The 20,944-nt window shown below is 40.0% G+C and overlaps 1 protein-coding gene across 1 annotated transcript in view; it reads right to left on the reverse strand.

Annotated features, from left to right (window-relative positions):
• Positions 1-374: 374 nt before the first annotated feature.
• LOC127009886 (roundabout homolog 2-like) overlaps positions 375-20,944 on the reverse strand; it is a 33,987-nt gene continuing 13,417 nt past the window's right edge. Inside the window, exons 5-10 of the mRNA XM_050883365.1 lie at positions 19,585-19,731; positions 17,676-17,922; positions 9,753-9,892; positions 7,079-7,292; positions 5,675-5,878; positions 375-2,585 (exon numbers count right to left, since the gene is read on the reverse strand). Of these exons, the coding sequence (XP_050739322.1) occupies positions 5,745-5,878; positions 7,079-7,292; positions 9,753-9,892; positions 17,676-17,922; positions 19,585-19,731 (882 nt within the window). The 3' untranslated portion in view covers positions 375-2,585; positions 5,675-5,744. The remainder of the gene's footprint in view (positions 2,586-5,674; positions 5,879-7,078; positions 7,293-9,752; positions 9,893-17,675; positions 17,923-19,584; positions 19,732-20,944) is intronic.

Here is a 20,944-nt window from a genome sequence, read left to right on the forward strand (position 1 = left end):
TGCGACATTACAACATTGGCTGGATTACATGTTAGCGATGTTTCCTCATAAGCTTACTGAAATAGGTATATACACTGTACAAAGAAAAGTAGAGCAAAAACAACAGACGGAAAGAAAAAATTAGTCTTGAAGAAACTCTCACGAGCAAACTCTAAAAACTAGGCGTCTGGAAACAAACTTTTAAAGAGTCTTGAAAGTCATTGAGGATGGCCACGCAGGATAACACACCGGGAATAAAATTGTCGTTATTTCTGTGCCGTGAAATAAGTCGCTATCACAAAATTACATTATATTTCCCATATCATTACCCCACAAAAATAACTAATAATAATAATAACAATAATAATAATAATAATAATAATAATAATAATAATAATAATAATAATAATAATAATAATAATAATAATAATAATAATAATAATAATAGTAATAATAATAATAACAACGACAACAAAAACAACAACAATAATAATAATAATAACAGCATCAACCATCAAATGAAAGAGCACAGTAGGATCAAACAAAAGTATCACTAAGATTATACACATTATCATCATTTTCATATATTTATCTGCATCCTTTGAAATCACGAGTAACATAACTAACACAAAACAGACTGCTAAACAAACATCACACAGCCACTTAGCCAGCCAAGCCTCTCTGCATGACTGTAAACACCACGCATCCACCTGCTGCTAACTGACTGGCTGGCTGGCTGGCTGGTTGGGTGCTGGTACAAGAGTGTGTGTCCGGCGTAAAGAAGCGGGAGATCCATTGAGGTGCATTAGTGGCGTGTGAGGCTAATGGAGAGACGAGGCTGCAGGTGAAGACTTCTAAAAGGGACTGAGGGAGCTGGAGAGACAGTAACGTGAAAATGCGGAACACGGAGACTGAGGGAGAGCCGGAAAACAATGATCGGGAATACTGAGAGAAGATCGTAGTTGATGAAGCTTGTCTCTACGTAAAGGGTAAGTTGGGGGTATACGCTATAGCTGCGCGTGGCCTCGGTGCTCATCTCCGTAACATTGCCCCTTGAGTCTGTGATGGGCGAAAATCAGGGCCAGTGTGATATCCAGGCTACCACAGTTTACTTTCCCCAGGTTTTAAGTGTTTAGAAAAGAACTGGGGATGAAATTCAAGGGAGGAGGAGGATCAGGATTAAACAATGAAGGGCTGAAAATGCTAGACAAGAGACCTAAAGGAATATAGATGGGGTAAAGAGGATATAATGTAAAGAATCAGAGGTTTGAATTATAGGGTTTGCTAAGTGACTAAATACGTACAGAAATAAAAATGCTAGACGACAGAACTAGAGGATTATAGACGAGGTAAAGAGGACATAATGTAAAGAATCAGAGGTTTGAATTATAGGGTTTGCTAAGTGACTAAATACGTACAGAAATCAAAATGCTAGACGACAGAACTAGAGGATTATAGACGAGGTAAGGAGGTCAAAATGTGAAGAATCTGAGGTTTGAATTATAGGGTTTGTTAAGTGACTAAATACGTACAGAAATAAAAATGCTAGACGACAGAACTAGAGGATTATAGACGAGGTAAAGAGGTCAGAATGTGAAGAATCTGAGGTTTGAATTATAGGGTTTGTTAAGTGACAAAATACGTACAGAAATGAAAATGCTAGACGACAGAACTAGAGGATTATAGACGGGGTAAAGAGGACAGAATAAGGAGACTGAGTTTGGAATGCTAGCGTGGGTCAAATGACGAAGTAGATATAGAAATAGAGTTTGTTATAATGTACGTATATACATCGCAGTGAAGGTTTCGAAAGTGGCGATTCTTAGTTTAGAAGTCTGGCGTCTCTCCCGCAGAAGAAAAAAAATATATCCAGGCAAAATTCAATACACAAAATGCATGTACACGCGGCAGACTATTTATACATATTTGTTTTGTTGAATTTGGTCATTGTTAATTAATTGCTGTTCACCGTCTTATGTTTAGTAATATCAGGAGAGTCTGGTGCTAGAAAATGTTATAATTATGTAGTACTTCAATTGACTTTTACAAAAATATATACAATCAATAAAAACACGGATACAACAAACTAATCTTACATTTATTTATATGTACGCACGTATATAAAAAAGGTAGATAGATAGATAGAAAGATAGGTAGATAGTGAGAGAGACAGAGAGAAAAATACATACATACATACGTACATAAATCTTAATCTAAGTTGTGTAGCATATAATATTATAATACATGTTTTTTTCCTGTTTTTTTGTTGTTGTTATCAGTACCGTACAAGAAAATAACGATAAGGAACACTTACATTAACTCTTTTTCACCTTTGCTGTGCTTGTGTCAGTTATGTACAAGTTACTTTCTGCCTCTGTCGGCGGGGAATGATCTCTCCCTCTGAACGTGAAAGAGGGAGAAGAGTTGTGTTTTGAAAATCACCACAAAAAACACACACAAAAAAAAATCACAGGGCCTTAAAAGTGTTCGCTCAGCCTGCTAATGACACACACACACACACACACACACACACACACACGCACGCACGCACGCCAGGCACGGGGGCTCCACGGACATCCAGATGGCGCAGCAGGTTTTCACGATCACTGCAAAGAGACAAGAGGAGGAGGAGGAGGAGGTGGAGGAGGAAAGGAAAAGAAAAGACAAGGAAAGTAGAAGGATAACAAGGAGGAAAATGAGGAGGAGGAGGAGGAAACGTAGAAAATAAGTTGGAGGAAAGAAAAGAAGAAGGATGAAGAGGAGGAAAAGAAGGAGAAGGATGAAGAGGAGGAAAAAGATGGAGAAGGATGAAGAGGAGGAAAAGATGGAGAAAAAATAAGAGGATGAAAGGAAAAAGGAGGAGGAAATGAAGAAAAGAATAGGTGGAGGATGAAGAGAAAGAAAAGAGGAAGTTAGAGAATGAAGAAGAGGAGAGGAGTGAAGATGAGGAGGAGGAAGAGTAGGAAAAGATGAAGGAGGAAGAAAAGGAGGAGGAGGAAGAGGTAAAGGAGAAGAAGAAAGATATTAGTACACGAACATGGAATTTTGAAAGTTATATAAAAGCCATTTTTGTGTGTATAGCCGAAAACTCCCAACCACTCAGAAAATAAAATAGGGATGAAAAAAGTAATACACACCAAAATACTTTCTGAACACAACAATTTAATGAGAAAGAGAACTAGAACTTATAATGACACGAGGGATTTTTTTTCTTCAATATCCTTTCCTACCATCTCCAACACATTTTTTTCCACAGTTAAGGAAACAGCTCAAGGGCAAAAACAAAGGAAAAAAACGAAGCATAAAATTCCTTCCTGACAAAGACTTACAGCCGTAGTATTAATCTCCCCAATTCTCGTTCCCTGTCCTTCCCTTTTTCTTGGCCATAACCCGTAGTGTAAAGCGTCCCCATGTGGTTGGGGTTGCTCTACGCTACCCCGTGAGGGTGCGGATGGGGTGGGAAAAGTGTTGACTCCGCGGGGTAGAGAGCAGGACATCTTCGGCTTTTCCTTCGTATATTTCATGAGTAAATAGTGTTCTATTTGTTATTATAGAAGGACATATATTGAAAAGCATCAGAATATTTGTATGACTGATATTATATCGCAAACTTTGCTAAAGTTAATATATATTTTTTAGTTTGTAAAGACTCTGGTGTTTCCATTTGATTGTAAACGTACAGTTAGTTATTCCTGAAGATTCATTTACAATTGTCCCCAAGAATGGCAAAAGACGGCAGATTGATGACTAAATATGACATTATTATGGGAATACTTAACATATACCACAAAAAATAGCATTTCTTGGCGACCACCTTGATTTAAGACAATTATGCCATAAATGACACGACCAGGCAACCCCTATGTGGCTGCCCCATGGCTGCCCGGGTGTGTGTGACGAGTCATGGATACCAACCTGTCTCATTAATTAACTTACCCGCGTTACTTGTTATTTACTTGTAGATCAACAACGCTATTGTTTTGTTTCATGATATATAATGTATATGAATACAATGGTGTGTAAAAAATGCATTATTTATTTCGTTTTCTGTAATTATTGGATTGAAAGTGCTGCCAACATTATTATGACCTGCGGATTGGTCCCTCATATCTGTCCCGGGGATGGGAAGGTGACGGGGCGGCTTGTCCATACCCCAGTCTCGTGTATGGGGATGGGGACGGGTAGGGAATGGGGAAGACTAACAGTATGGCCGTTAGTTTCGTGACTTTGCTTCAACAGAGCACATCCCGCGATTCCACTGCACACGACTTTCTACTCTATCTCATCCCTGTGCTATCCAAATCCCTTATGCAAGAGTTGCCCAGCATTATTTCTTCATCCCTTTCACTGGTAAACTTTGGACTAGCCTTCCTTCGTCTGTATTTCTTCCTGCCTACGACTTGCCTGAGGAGAGTATCAGGACACCTCTCCACCCGAAATTGATCTCTCTTTTGGCCACTCATTTCGACTTTCTTTAAAGAAACAGTGATTAGCGGGCTTTTTTATTATGTATTTTAGGCCCTGAGGTGCTTCCTTTACTGTAAAAAAAAGCCCACAACGTTACGATCAGGAGCACACGTCACGCCTTGCCTGGCCATTCTTATTCATGATCCTTGCCACACGCATGACTGGATAATTTAATATGTCAAAAAAATTCTTGTTATATATTAAAACTATTTCCCCCCCGACGAGCGTGGCCCGCGTATTACATAAATAAGCCTTCAAACATGCAAACTTTTTAAATGAATACTTTGCATAGAATATTGCATTAAATATTACACGTGGATGGCCTGAAATTTGCATATAATACAAAAAAACACACACACACGCACCACGCAGGCTATACACGCCTAAAGTGGCTGTTCTGATCCTCCCTCAACCTAGACACAAACTCCCTAAATACAAACTGAATGTAAATACAAGTCAAAATAGTAAATACAAATCAAAATACAAATTGAATCTAATGTATCAAGTTTTGTGTGACAGCCTAAAATTGAACGAAATACAAAATACCAAAATATACAAAATACAGAATACAAATACAAAATACAAATCTAAATTCAAATTGAGTCTAAATAGAAATCTAAATACAATTCTAAATACGAAATACAAATCTTAATTCAAATTTGAATCTAACGCCTCCAGTTTTGCATAACCGCCTAAATTTAAACCAAAAATAAGATAAAAAAATAAACCAAAAAGCAGTAAAAAACAAAAAAACAAAAAGAACTACAAAAAAAAACCGAAGGTAGAAAATAAACTAGAAAATAAAAAAAATAACTTAAAAACCTAACCTACAAACGAGCCTACACACGAAAAAAAAGGAACCCAAAAAACAATATATATATATATATATATATATATATATATATATATATATATATATATATATATATACATATATATATATATATATATATATATATATGTAATATAATAATGGACCAAAAAAAAAACACAACCGATGAAAAACAAAGAAACCAAAAAATATCAAACCAGAAAACAGCTAAAAAAAAAGTCATTATGATTTGACAAAACTTATGAAGCACACTATAAAAAAAAAACTTTGAGACATTCACTCACTCAACTTCAACAAAAACAAAGACAACAACAACCAAAAATCTAGGCTCCAGTTAAAAAAAAAACTTAATACAATATGACAAAATTTATGAAAAAGTTTTAGACATTTACTTACTTAGCAGCACAAGATGAGGCGAGGAGGAGGAGGAGGAGGAGGAGGAGGAGGACAAAACGAGGGAACTATCTTAGGAGAAGTGAGAGACGGTGAGGAGGGGAGAAGAAACGAAGAGGAGGAGGAGAGGGAGGAGGAAGAGGAGGAGGAGCGGCTGGGTGTGGGTTGCCATCTCTCCCCCGCTGGTCGAATGCCCCACCGCCATTTCTGTTGCAAATTGAGAAGATCATTTATTTATTTATCGAGGAAGTTTGCTCTGGGCGTCGCGACATCACCGGCCTAATGACGCCCGAGGGGAAAAAAGTATATACGAAAAGAGGGAAAATATATATAAAAAGTAACAAGATGGAACGGGCGGTTATATGTCTTCTGATCCCCAAAGTTTTGAGAAATTGGTTCTTTTTATCCGCGTTTACTTTGAGAATAGCGCCAACGAGACTCATTTTTTAGCTTGTGCGCTCTCTCTCTCTCTCTCTCTCTCTCTCTCTCTCTCTCTCTCTCTCTCTCTCTCTCTCTCTCTCTCTCTCTCTCTCTCTCTCTCTCTCTCTCTCTCTCTCTCTCTCTCTCTCTCTCTCTCTCTCTCTCTCTCTCTCTCTCTCGGTCTCTGTGTCTGTCTGTGTGTCTGTGTCTCTCTGTCTCTGTCTCTTTCTCGTTCTGTCTCGTTAGCTTTACAAAATGGAAAAGTCAACCGCACTTTCTCTCTCTCTTTCTCTATATCTATCTGTCTATCTGTCTATCTACCTCCATATCTATATATATCTGTCTCTCTAGCCATACACAATGAATAAAGTCAAACATTCCCAATTGTTTCAGTATAATGAATTTTGTATAATAGGAGGACAATACACCTGCATAAAACACCTTTCATTTACATCTGCGAAAAAGAAATGAGAAAAACACCTGTCCTCCCTTTACCCTTCCTCACCTGTCCTAATATACACCTGCAAAACTCACCTCCCTTCCCTCCCCCTCCTCACCTTCCCTAATATACACCTGTTAAAAAAACACCTGTCCTTTCTTTACCCATCCTCACCTGTCCTAATATACACCTGCAAAAAACACCTGTCCATTTTTAACCCTTCCTCACCTGTCCTAACATACACCTGCAAAAAACACCTGTCCTTTCTTTACCCTTCCTCACCTGTCCTAATATACACCTGCAAAAAACACCTGTCCATTTTTAACCCTTCCTCACCTGTCCTAACATACACCTGCAAAAAACACCTGTCCCTCCCTCCCCCTCCTCACCTTTCCTAATATACACCTGCAAAACTCACCTTCCCTTCCCTCCCCCTCCTCACCTTTCCTAATATACACCTGCAAAAAACACCTGCCCCTCCCTCCCCCTCCTCACCTTTCCTAATATACACCTGCAAAACTCACCTTCCCTTTCCTCCCTCTCCTCACCTTTCCTCGTGTAGAAGTGGAACACCTCAGAGTCGCCGGACCAGCCAAATTTGTTCTCCACCGACACCACCGCCTCGTAGTCAGTGGCAGGCTGCAGGTCGACGATGGGGTGCGACATGTGCTGGATGTTCCCCGCCAGCCCGTGATGAGACCAGAACGTCCTGTTGTTGTGCAGCCCGATGGTCCACTGCCTCGGGGCCTGTTTGATGGAGTTCTGGAGTTGGGTGCGAAGAAGGAGAATTGTGGAAGTAGTTATTTGATGTCTGTTTTAATTGGTGGAGTTCTGGGTTTGGTAAGCTGAAGAAGAGAAATGTAGGGGAGAAAAAGGTAGTTGAGGTTTTGTTTTATAGGGTGCTGGGTTTCATGGGTTTAATAAGGAAAGAAGAGATGTAGGGAAAAGGAAGTTATATGATGTCTTTTTAAATTGATGGAGTTCTGGGTCTGGTATGTTGAAGAAGAGAAATGTAGGGGAGAAAAAAGTAGTTGAGGTCTTGTTTTATAGGGTGCTGGGTTACATGGGTTTAAAGAAAGAAGAGATGTATGGGGAAAAGGGAGCTATGTGATGTCTTTTTTAAATTGATAGAGTTCTTGGTTTGGTATGTTGAAGAAGAAAAATGTAGTGAAAAAAGATAGCTGAGGTCTTGTTTTATAGGGTTCTGGGTTACATGGGTTTAAAGAGAGATATGGGGAAAAGGGATTAATGTGATGTCTTTTTAAATTGATAGAGTTCTTGGTTTTTCGGCTGAAGAAGAAATGTTTGGAAAAGGAGAAAAGTGATGTCTTGTTTCATTGTGTCCTTAGATTCGTGGGTTGAAGTGAGATTGCAAACGTATCGAGATTCGTGGGTTGAAGTGAGATTGCAAACGTATCGAGTTAGAAAAGATATTAAGATAGAGAAGTAATTAAAAAGAAAGTCACTGAGAGGGAAGAGTTTTGATAGAGAAATAATTAGATAAGAAAGTTTAAAGAAAGAAGAAATGTGAAAAAAAAGAGTTAATCGGTGTTTTGTGTTGGTTTTCGCTTAGGTTTTTGTGGGCTTGAAGAAGAGAAGTGGAGCAAAAGAAGTTATCTGATACCTTTTTAATTAGACTGACTGAGCTCTGTTTTTTGGGTGGTGAAGAAAAGATATGGAGAAACAGGAGTTGATTCAGGGCTGTCTTTTATGGGGTTTTGGGTTTGCTAGGATGAAGAAATATGGAGAAAAGGAGTTAACTGATGTATGTTTTTTGGATTATTTTTGGGAGCAACGAGTAGCGGGCTTTTTTTTATTATTGTTTACTTTTTTTGTGCCCTTTAGCTGTCTCCTTTGTTGTAAAAAAAAATATTAAATGGTCGTCTGTGTTTAGGGAGTTGAAGAAGAAGAAATGTGGGAAAAAGAATTTATTTGATATGTATTTAATGATATTCCTGGGTTTGTGGGTAAAAAAAGAAATGTAATTGATCTTTTCTTTTTCTTTTTCTTTCTTTGTTTACTGGATTTAAAAAGAAGAGATGTGAGAAAAAACAGTTATTTGAAGTCTTTTTAAATTGATGGAGTTATTGGTTAAATGTAATTGAAATGTAATTGATCTTTTATTTTTATCTTTATTTCTTTGTTTACTGGGTTTAAAAAGAAGAGATGTGAGAAAAAACAGTTATTTGAAGTCTTTTTAAATTGATGGAGTTATTGGTTAAATGTAATTGAAATGTAATTGATCTTTTATTTTTATTTTTATTTCTTTGTTTACTGGGTTTAAAAAGAAGAGATGTGAAGAAAAAAAAACAGTTATTTGATGTCTTTTTAGATTGATGGAGTTATTGGTTTGGTGTTAAGAAAAGATATAAAGAAAAAGGAGTTAAGTGATGACTGTCTTTTTTGGGGCTAAGGGTTTCGTGGGTTTGAAGAAGAGATGTGGAGATTAAAATGAGTTACTTGATGTCTTGTTTAAAAGCGTTCTGGGTTAGGGGGTGTGAGGAAAGAAGATATGTGGGAGAAAAAAAGAGATAGACGTCTGTTTCATGAAGTTCTGTGTTTTGTACTGGCTTGGAAAAGAAGATTGATAAAAAAAGGAGCTAGCTGGTGTGCTGTTTTTCTTTTTTTCATTCAATTGTAGATTTTCAATTCATATATATATTTTTTGTGGCTGTTTTTTTGTCCCTGGAATAAGTTTTTGTCCTATGTCTCCTGAAAGCCACGCGAACTAAGAAAAGTGACAATGGAAAATAATGACAATATTACCTTAGATGGACAGATAGATAGATAGATAGATAGATAGAGAAGAGTAAGAGTAGGAGGAGAAGTTGAAGGAGGCGGAGGAGGAGTAAAAGGCGTATAAGTAGATTGAGAATAAGTAGAAGTAGGAGGAGAATGATGAGGCGAAATAAGACAAGTTAGCGGATGTGGAGGAGGAGGAGGAGGAGGAGGAGGTGGAGGAGGAGGAGGAGGTGGAGGAGGAGGAGGAGGAGGGGAAGCTGGAATTTTAGGCGTAGAAGGAGGAGGAGGAGGAGTTAGAATTGAACACGTATGAAATGAAAGAAGAGAAAAAGTTGACAGAGGAGAAGTAGAAAAAGAAGAGGTGGAGGAAAAGTTGAAAGAGGAGAAGTAGGAGTACGGGTATTATGAGTAAGAAGAGGAGGTGGAGGAGGAGGAGGTGGAGCAGGAGGTGGAGGAGGTCGTCAGGTCATGTCCCCTCACCATGTACTCGTCCACCCTCTCCCGGTACTGCAGGCGATACATGGTGATGGGCGTGTAGGTCTCCGTCTCCCAGGTGAGCGTGTAGGTCGTCTTCTCGCCTCCTGCAGGGCTGCTGGTGATCTTGGGGGTCCTGGGCAACCCTGAAGGACCGAAGTAATCAATTCCCCTTCCCCTTCTATGGTCTACCTTACAATGCTGACTTACCTTACTGTCTTACTATACTAACTTACCAGACTATTTTGCAATCTTAGACTACTATACTTACTTAGTAGAGTAAACCCTCGCTTTAACGATCCATTTGGGGGGAAAGGGGTGACGCTATATCCGGTAATCCGTTATATACGAGGGATCCGAATTTTTGGAATGTAACGAACTTTGTTTCGTTATACAAGCTGAAAAATCGTTATTTCCGACCATCTCCGTATATAACAAAGCTTGTTCGTTATAGATGAAAGTTTGCATATGTAAGTACATGCAATCATCACAAATACTACACCCATACAGGGAAATTAAAACAATAATACACAATGGACACTATATGTTACGCTGACCGACGTGGCGTAGTACGTGCTCGGCCAGCCACCACCGAACATCACGCAGCAATTACCGAATTTGGTCGGTAAATCCTCGGCCACACCAGAAAGGCAAAAAGTTCGTGAAGCCGAGTATTTACTGTAAATCTTCCCTTATGGATAAAATAAAGACTGAACAAAAAGAAGTCCCCAGAGTCTTAACCCCTTGACTGCGTATTTCCTACCAGAAGACACCACCAAGCTGCAGGAATGGAGCAAAAAGTAGCTGCTACAATTCATTGAAGAAAAATGTAAAGTCCTGCGCCTTGGGAGGGGATATCCAGCACACCAATACCACATGGGAAACACTCCACTATCCACCACAGAGACAGAGAAAGACCTGGGAGCATAATATTACCACGCTACCAGTAAAAACAAAGCTTGTGCCAATCGCAGCGGACGAGTTAACCTAAACTTCCTGCCATAACTGGAGCAAGGACAAACACACACACACAAACAGACAAACAAACAGAAGGATCGCGGACAAACAGATCCAGACGCCCAGCTCGGCTCAGCGTTACGTGGGCGGCGAGTCCGTCAATGGGCGACTAATTACCATTGTCGGGCAGCCTTTGTGGCGGTAATGGAGGGCGGCGCGGCGGCCTCCTCCCAGGGGCGAGTAATTAGTGCGAGGACCTTGAGAGACGGCCTCGCCTTGCACCGCCACCACCGCCACCACCATTATCACCATCACCACCACCACCAATATCATCACCACCAACCCTTATTAACACCACCACCTCCATCACACCCACCACCACCACCACCACCTTCATCCCACCACCACCACCACCACCACCACACTTCCATATCAGGCCACTCGATGGTTACACAGGAGCCTTAATCCCAAACCGTGATTGTTATGAATAATATATCACGTTGGTGCAGACTCGCCAGTGAAACACCAGACGCATTCTAGTTATCTGTCCTAATTATCGACGCGTGGTTAAGTCTGTTTAGTCTCGATGCATCTCTAAGCCACGCCCCCTTCTCAACATGTATCGCTCCGCTGGCTCAGTTGTATCACTTATCGCCTTATTATAGTCCATTCACTTAAGCCTCATCCTCCCCAGCGGTGAATAGATCCCTAGCCGAGTGAGTAAGGACGATGCTGATTGACTGTTGGCGGACGGGGTATCTGGGATCATATTTTAAAACATTTCGTCGCCCAAGTACACATATTTGACAAGGCTTTCATAGGAGTTTGGGGCATTTACAGGAGTAGTTTTATGGCCCTGGTGGTAGTGTGACCCTTCTTCTGTACCATGAACCTAAAGAAACACATATTTGACAAGGCTTTCATAGGAGTTTGGGGCATTTACAGGAGTAGTTTTATGACCCTGGTGGTAGTGTGACCCTTCTTCTGTACCATGAACCTAAAGAAACACATATTTGACAAGGCTTTCATAGGAGTTTGGGGCATTTACAGGAGTAGTTTTATGACCCTGGTGGTAGTGTGACCTTTCCTCTGTACCATGAACCTAAAGAAACCCTCATTAGAACCCGATTGATCCCCTCTTTGACCTTTAGAAGTAGTTGATGTGAAAAGCAAAAGTGTCTGATAATACCATCCCTGATGTTTCCGCCGCCCAACACGATGTAGTAGTTTCAGTAATTATTCATATTTCTTTACTTGATTCATCTGTTACACAAGACTGGAAAACATTATTGGTGCCTCGGCAAGGAGTTAGGGGTCCAGGTGATCTCTAGAAGCAATTATGGTCTGTCCTTAACGCGCACAGGTTGATTTTTCTTTCACATAAGGCCGCCCCAAGTCACTCAGTCAGACCGTTTTCTCATTTACTCGATGTCATTCACTTAGTCTTTATCGGAGTTTCATCAAAAGTTAATCACATTGAGACATTTACCCGAGGATGCTTTCATGCGACTTTGATGACTATACGACACTGTTTTTTTCATAGATCTTCAAAACAGACAAACCGACAATCCAGCGGAAAGTGAAACAGACGAACTAAAACGAAAACATAAATCAACTCTTCGAATGCTATAAGAGAGTTTCAGTGCCGGTAGATATGATGTTACTTGTACGGTATAATTTTACAGTACACCACCTTACCTGTTACTGTTGAAAGAGAGGTACCAGTTAGAGCGAGAAGTAGAGGAGTGATAGAAAAGTGTCTATACTACTAACTACTTTATACTTCTCCCTGGTTTTAACTGCTACTATCGAATAAAATCAAGAATAAAGTAAAATACAGCATATCAGGATGAAAATAATTGTGATTGCCATGGTCACTTATGAATTTAGGCAAAGTATGGGACAGTTAATCAAGGTAGGGAGATGGCAGTAGTAGTAGCAGTAGTAGTAGTAGTAGTAGTAATAGTAGCAGTAGTAGTAGTAGTAGTGGTGGTAAGCTTTAATATAACAAATCCTGGTATAAAATGGGCCCTTTAGTCTTTTTTTTTTCAGCCTCTAATACCTGTGACACAAAGAAAAGTGATTTAGAGGATAAGTACTTAATTCGGGAGGAGATTATTCAGAGAGGGAAAAAAAGCGAGAGGAAACAATAGGCAGAGAAGGGGAGGGAGAACAGAGTGAGAAAGGAGACGGGAAAAAAAATAGATAAAAAGACGAAAAGAAAATGTGGTATGGGGAGTTTTGACAATGGATGAATAAAGGAAGAACGAAAGGAAGGAATAAAAGACTAATAATAAGAAGAAATAAATGAAAATATGAGACAGTTGCGTTTAATGGAAGAAGAGAAACGAAAGAATGATGAATGGTGTGAAGGAAAGGGAGAAAATAAAGAGAAGAGAAAATAAAAGTAAGAAAGAAGAATTGGTATAAAAGAGTTAAAAAGACAATGAATAATGAAGTTGACGCAGAATGGAAGACAAGAGAAAAGAAATACAAGGAAGAGAAAGAAGGAAGAGAGAGAAGACAGGAATGGGGGATGGAAAGAAGGGGAAAAATATAAAATGTAAAGAAAAAGTGAAAAAAGAAATGTTGGGATGAAACAAAACAACACAAGGGAGAGGAAGAACAAGAGGAGGGGGAAAAAGGAGAGAGTGGAGGAGAAAATAAAAGAATGTATGATGGACGGAAGGAAGAAAGGAAGGAAGGGGAAGGGAGGAGAGAAGAAAGATGTAGTGACGGAAGGAAGGGAGGAAGAAAAGAGAATGGAGGAGAAATGTTGGAGAGAATAAGTGAATGAATGATGGATAGAAGGAAGAAAGAAGGAAGAAAAGGCAATAAATGGGAGGAGAAGGAGACACAGAAGGAAGAAATGGAGGAAGGGAGGGAGGAAGAAACGAAGGATGGGGAAGGAAAGAGAAAAAAGGACACACGTATGAAAGAAAGAAAATGAAAGAAAGTAAAGAAGAAAGAAGGAAAGAAAGGGAGAAAGAAAGGAAAGAAAAGGGAAAGTAAGAAAAGAAAGAAAGAAAAAAGAAAAAAGTAAAGAAAGAGAGAAAGAAAGGAAAGAAGAGAAGAAAGAAAGAAATAAAGAAAAAGAAAGGTAGAAAGAAAGAAAGGGGAATGAAGCAGATACCAACGGTAGCCAATACAAAGGAAAAAAAAAAAAGAGAAAGAAGGCAAAGGGAATGAAGGAGAGAAGGGAACCGTGAAGGAAAAAAAGGAAAAAAAAAAGAGGAGAAAAAGAAAAAAGAGGAAAGGAAAAAAAGAAAATAGAAGAAGTAAAGAGAAATAAGGGAGAAGAGAAAAGCCTACCTGAGCACTAACTACCCACAGGTGATTAGAGAAGAGGAGGAGAGGAGAAGAGAACAGGTATGCATGATTGGTTCCTTTTACTCCTCCTGGGCCGAGCGAGGGAAGAAAGGGAGGAGGAGGAGGAGGAGGAGGAGAGAGGATAAAGAAGGGAAGGCTTAGGCACACATGAATTGACTCCCCATCATCCTTAAGTCCCATCATTAGCGTCGCCATTGTTACTTCCATCATCATCATCATCGTCATCATTGTTATTTAAATCGTCATTGTACTTTAGTTATCCTTCCTTCCTTCCTCGTTTTTTTATTCTCGTTTTTTTTCTTCCTTAGTCCTAATCTATTGTCCTCTTTTTTGTTTTTGTTTTTCTTGTTCTTGTTCTCCTTCTTGTTCTTCTTCTTCCTCGTTTTCTTTCTCCACCTCCTCCTCGTCCTCCTCCTCCGCCTTCCTATTTTCTTTTCTACTTTCCTTCACTCCTTCCATTTCTCCTTCTCTCCCTCTTTCTTCTTCCTCCTTCTCCTCCTCTTCCTCCTCCTTCTCCTCCTCCTCCTCTTCCTTAAGTCTCATAATTCTTCTAATCTCACAAACAGAAGGAAGAAAAAACGATACATATATTTTAAGATCATAATAAAAAAAAAAAAATCTCTATAGTTATTCACAAAAGCATTAGGAATATTTAGACAATAGGACCCACGATAATTAGAGAAGGAGGAGGAGGAGGAGGAGGAGGAGGAGGAGGAGGAGGAGGAAGAGTGTGAAGAGAAGGAAGGAAAACAATGGACAAGGAAGTACCAGACAGATGTATAGATAGACAGATAGACAGACAGATAGATAGATAGATAGATAGATAGATATATTAAGAGAGAGAGAGAGAGAGAGAGAGAGAGAGAGAGAGAGAGAGAGAGAGAGAGAGAGAGAGAGAGAGAGAGAGAGAGAGAGAGAGAGAGAGAGAGAGAGAGAGAGAGAGAGAGAGAGCAGGTATAGTGAGTTCTGATTACCTGGATGGATTACCCTTAGCTCCCCTCCCAGCCAATCAAAAGCCTTCATTCCCTAGCCAATCACCAATCAGAGGGCTCGGAGGGATGGAGGGGGCGGGGCTAGCTCATCTGTCAGCCAATCACGTGCCTCGGAAAGCTGACTAGGGGGGACTAAAGTAATATAAGTGGAAATAGTAAAAGAGGAAAAGGAAAATGCGTGCCTATGTATTCGCTTAACTGGGTAGAATATAATGGTTGCCCCTCCTCCCCTCCCTCCTCCGTTTTCTTTTTCTTTGTTTCTCTCTCTTTCTCTGTCTTTATCTTTCTATCTTTCTCCTTTTCGTTGTTTTATGTCATACTTTTTTATTTGTTTTTTGTTGCTTTCTTTATTGTTTTTTGTTTCTGTTTATTTCGTTTTTTTTCAGAGTCGTATTTTTTGGACTTTTTCTCTCTTTTTTTTCTGTTTCTGTCTATTTTCGTTTTTCTGATTCGTATTTTTGGTCTTTTTCTCTCTTCTTTTTTATTTTTGTTTCTTTTTTCTTTTTTTCTTCTATTTTCCTTTTTCCTTTCCTTTACTGTTTCTTTTTTCTGTTTTCTGTTTTGTTTCGTATTTTTTTCTTTGCCTCACTTTTTTTTTGTTTAACATCATACTTTTTATTTGTCTGTTTCTGTTTCTTTGTTTGCTATTTCCTGCTTCTTTATTTTTTCTGTTTCCTGTTTCGTGTCTTCTTTTTTCTTTATCTCTCTCCCTTTCGTTCTTAATATCACTCTTACATAACTTTTTCTTCCTTTTTCTATTATTTCCTGTTTCTTTTCCACTTGTTTTCTTCGTTGTTATTTTCCCTTTCTTTCCTTTCGTCCCCTTTTCGTTGTTTAATATCACCCTTCTATACTTCATTCTCTTCCCTTTTCTTCCGTTTTTTGTTTCCTTTTCTCTAGCTTTCTCCTTTCCGTTGATCACACTTCCATACCTGTCCCTTTCCCTTTCTATAACTCTTACTTGTTTCCCAACCTGTTCCCATATAAGCAAAGGCAATGTACTGTTTGGAATGGATAGAAGATGACTGATGAGGAAGATGAGGAATGGAAGCAGTTACGTATTATGGAAACAGAGAAGATGTATTAATAGTAGGAATATCAGTAACAGTAGGAGGAACGAACGTAAGGCAGGATAATTAGAAGGATAAGGAGTGATAAGGAAGAAAGGGAAGATAAGCCGGTATGTATTGTGGTTAAATAAAAGTGGAATACATTATAGGAAAGAATAGTAACAGTTGAATATATAGAAGGAGGAGGAAGGGAAGAAAAGTAGGATTTTTTTTTTTTACCGAAAAGGAGACAGTTCAAGGGCGTCAAAAAAACAAAGAATACAATAACGAAAAAAAAGCCCGCTACTTACTGCTCCCGAATAGAGTACATAGAAGTGGCCAAAAAGAGAGGTCAATTTCGGGAGGAGAGGTGTCCTGATACCCTCCTCTTGAAGCAAAAGGATTGATAAGGACGTTGATGAACAGAAGTTGGTACGTGCTTAAGAAACAGCGAAAAGTGATTGAGTGTAGAGAAAAACAGTAATAAATGAATGGAAAGTTGGAGGAAAGGAAGAAAAGGTAAAGATAAAGAGTAGAGAATAACAGTAATAGATAAATGGAAAGTAGGAGGAAAGGAAGAAAAAGTACAGATAAAGTTTGAAAAGAGGAATAACTAGCAAGAACAGAAGGGGAGAGATGATATTTATTGAAGGTAGTAACAGCAATAGTTTAATGTACAGAAGTATGAGGAACGGAAAAAAAAGTCAGGAAAATTAGAAGCAGAAGGATTGATATAATGAAGGTGTTGTGTAAAAGTCGATACTTAAAACAGGAACAGAAAAAAAGGGATTGATTGTAGGGAAGGATAGTAGTTGATGAATGGACAGAAGAAGGGGAACGGATGAAAAGGTACAGATAAAGGTAAAAAAGTAGAAATATTAGTTGAAATAGATGAGGAAAAGAGAAATAACAGAATGTAGGAGTTACTAATTGCAAGGAGAAACAGTGATAGCTAAATATATAGAGATAGGATTGAAGGAAGAAAGACAGGAATATAAGTTGAAATAGAATAACAAAGAAGAGCAGGAGGGGAAAGAAGCAAGCGTAATCTTTTTCCTAGTGATGATACAATACGATTAGTTTGAATCAATAAAAACCTCGAATTTGAAAGATGAAAGCAGGGGTGAGAATTACAACATCTGAAACTTGACAACGAGGAGCAAGGGAAATTAACGAGAGATAGAAAAAAAACCCAGCTGGAAGATGAGAACAGGAAAAGGGGAATGTGATGAATGAGAACATATAGATGAATGAAAACAGAAAAGAAAGAAAAGAAATAAAATAAAGTTATAAAAAAAGAAAGAAAGAAGACGAGAGAGTGAAAAAGGGAGGAAGAAAAAAGAAAGAAAAGAGAAAACACTAGAATGAAAAAACGAAGAAAATAAAATAAGATAAAGAATAAAACAAGAAAACTGCATCACCGGCCGGATCATGATAATTAGAAACATACGAATAAGAACAAGAAGAACAAAAAGAAAAAGAAGAACAAAAAGAACAAGAAGAACAAGAAGAGGAAAAATAAAAAAGAACAAAATCAAGAACAACAAGAATAAGCAACACCTGACAAACACAACCACCACCGCCAATCAACACTCTCTCACCTGTCAGCCGTATCGTGGCATTGGCGCTGCCCAGGGGACTCACGGCGGAGCAGGTGTATTCGCCGAAGTCCTCCGTGGTGACGCCGCTGATGGTGAGGCCGTGGTGGTGGCGGCCGTTGTGCTTGGACATGTGGCGCGTAGGGTCAACAGAAAGTCCCCCCTTGGTCCAGGAGACGGTAGGAGTGGGCCGCCCCTCCACCACGCACACCAGCTGGGCCAGGTCACCCTCCCCCGTGTGCACCATGGCCTGGGAAGATACAAGGGGGCGGTGGTAAAGTAAATATAGACTAGTGTTTTGGGGTTGCTGTCAGAAGGAAAGCCATTTAGGGGATAATAGGACGGTGGTAACGTAAACAACTAACATAGATTACTCTCCTCTGGTAAAGGTAAAGGAGGGGGAGTACGCTATAGATGGGAGTGACCTCGGTGCTCATCTCCGTTACACTGCCCCTTAGCCTGTGGTGGGTAAGAGCCTGTAACCCGGATCGTACTGCCAGTGCAATATCCAAGTTACCAGTTTACCTTCCCCAGTTTTCCCCAGGTACCCATTCATCAACCAGCCCGAAAGGGAGAAGGTGCGCGATGACTGCTCAGGGCTGGATTCGAACCCAGGTCTGCAGATTCGTAGTCAGGGACCCTAACCTCTGCACCACGGAAGTGTAAATAAATAATAAACAGTAGATAAACACCCTAGCTTACATTGTTCTGGGATGGTTGAGTAAATGCATAGCCTCCGTCCGATTTAACTGACCTTCTTTCGGCTATTGTTACTATCAGGCATTTGAAGAAGCAGCACTTTTTTGTTTATTCTTTATTCTGCCCTTTAGCTGCCTCCTTCACTGCAATGAACAATAACAATATCTGCTGCCATGGAGGTGAGTCGGGGAGTAAAATTAGGGAGGACGTGCCATGCCCGGCCAGTCCTCTCACAGTTTGCGCTGTGTTCGAATGTGACTGATTATGACCTTACGACTGTGATTGATTCTGACCTTACGACTGTGACTGATTCTGAACTTACGACTGTGATTGATTCTGACCTTACGACTGTGACTGATTCTGAACTTACGACTGTGATTGATTCTGAACTTACGACTGTGATTGATTCTGAACTTACGACTGTGATTGATTCTGAACTTACGACTGTGATTGATTCTGAACTTACGACTGTGATTGATTCTGAACTTACGACTGTGACTGATTCTGAACTTACGACTGTGATTGATTCTGACCTTACGACTGTGATTGATTCTGAACTTACGACTGTGATTGATTCTGACCTTACGACTGTGATTGATTCTGACCTTTCGACTGTGACTGATTCTGACCTTTCGACTGTGACTGATTCTGACCTTTCGACTGTGATTGATTCTGACCTTTCGACTGTGACTGATTCTGACCTTTCGACTGTGATTGATTCTGACCTTACGACTGTGATTGATTCTGACCTTTCGACTGTGACTGATTCTGACCTTTCGACTGTGATTGATTCTGACCTTTCGACTGTGATTGATTCTGACCTTTCGACTGTGATTGATTCTGACCTTACGACTGTGATTGATTCTGACCTTACGACTGTGATTGATTCTGACCTTACGACTGTGATTGATTCTGACCTTACGACTGTGATTGATTCTGACCTTACGACTGTGATTGATTCTGACCTTACGACTGTGATTGATTGTGACCTTTCGACTGTGATTGATTCTGACCTTACGACTGTGATTGATTCTGAACTTACGACTGTGATTGATTCTGACCTTTCGACTGTGATTGATTCTGAACTTACGACTGTGATTGATTCTGACCTTTCGACTGTGATTGATTCTGAACTTACTCATCCGCCTCACTAACCCATACCCACGTTACCTTTGAACCTGTAATCCACTTTTCCACACATCCATCCACTTACCTGTTCAGTGTAGACCTCGGGCGGGTACTCCACTTGGATGGTGGTGGAGGCGGAGGACGGGGCACCCACACCGTTGGACGCTGTGCAGGTGTAAGTTCCCTCGAGTTGTTTGTCCACGTTCTCCAGGGTGATGATGCTCTGCCCCTGCTGGCGAGGGACGAGTGAGGTGATGGACAGGTGAGGGAGCACAGGATAATTTTTTTTTTTTTTTACAACAAAGGAGACAGCTCTAGGGCACAAAAAAGGAAACAATAATAAAAAAAGCCCGAATGATTACGTACACACACACACACACACACACACACACACACACACACACACACACACACACATGCAGTTTAGTGGTTTGCAGATTCGCCTCACAATGAAAAAGTCCCGAGTCCGATAACCAGGTCACAGCCATACCCAAAGATCCGTGAATATGTAGCGATGAGTAACACACACACACACACACACACACACACACACACACACACACACACACACACACACACACACACACACACACACACACACACACACACACACACACATTGATAACTCTAGAATGAATTTTAACCATTGAACTTGTACGTCTCTCCTCTCTTCAACATGGAGCAGCGTGTGTTAGGCATCGCATACACATTTCATTATACAGAGTGGTTCACAGTAAACGTTAGCCATCACAAAAGAGTCTTGTAATAGATGGAAATATCATGTATTTTTTTTGATTAGTTAAACACCACTGTCGTGTATGATGGTGCACGAGTGTGTGTTTTCAGTAGTGCTCTGTTTACTGGTGATGCGCGGTGGTGTGTTCCCAGGCGAGATGTCTATCTTGAGCTATGATCCACAGTGCAGTCTTATGATAAACCGTTTTAAGAAATTTCCTATTGCTTCTGAATCCAATAAGATGCTTCTTCGCTCCATGAGTCAGGAGGTGTGCACGGCAGGTGGGCGACCGTCGGTGTGGACTGAAAAGTGTGAAGGCGTTGTGGTCACGGACAGAAAGATCATAACATGTTTACGGAAACTTGCACCACAAGCACACAGTTACGTCCGACTCGAGTGTAAAGGGAGATGTAAAAACAAACTCACTCTTACAGTCATATCGCTTTAGTAAGGTGCACAAACTCCATAAAACTGACACGACAAGCATATTCCAAGTGGTTGCAGAAACTTGCTGACGAAACTAGAACTGCCGTGTCATATAATTAAGAAGAGGAGCACCAGGATATCTCTCCTGACGTGATTCCTGCACCAGTTCATCAGTCCAATCGTGACACATTATACAATACTAATATTAACACGCTGCACTTGACAGCACATCATCCTGCCTCCTCGGTAAACAAAGCTTTACCGGCGATGCAGAGGGCACGTC

Source organism: Eriocheir sinensis, chromosome 42 (genome assembly GCF_024679095.1).
Source record: "Eriocheir sinensis breed Jianghai 21 chromosome 42, ASM2467909v1, whole genome shotgun sequence".
NCBI classification, from domain to species: Eukaryota; Metazoa; Arthropoda; class Malacostraca; order Decapoda; family Varunidae; genus Eriocheir; species Eriocheir sinensis.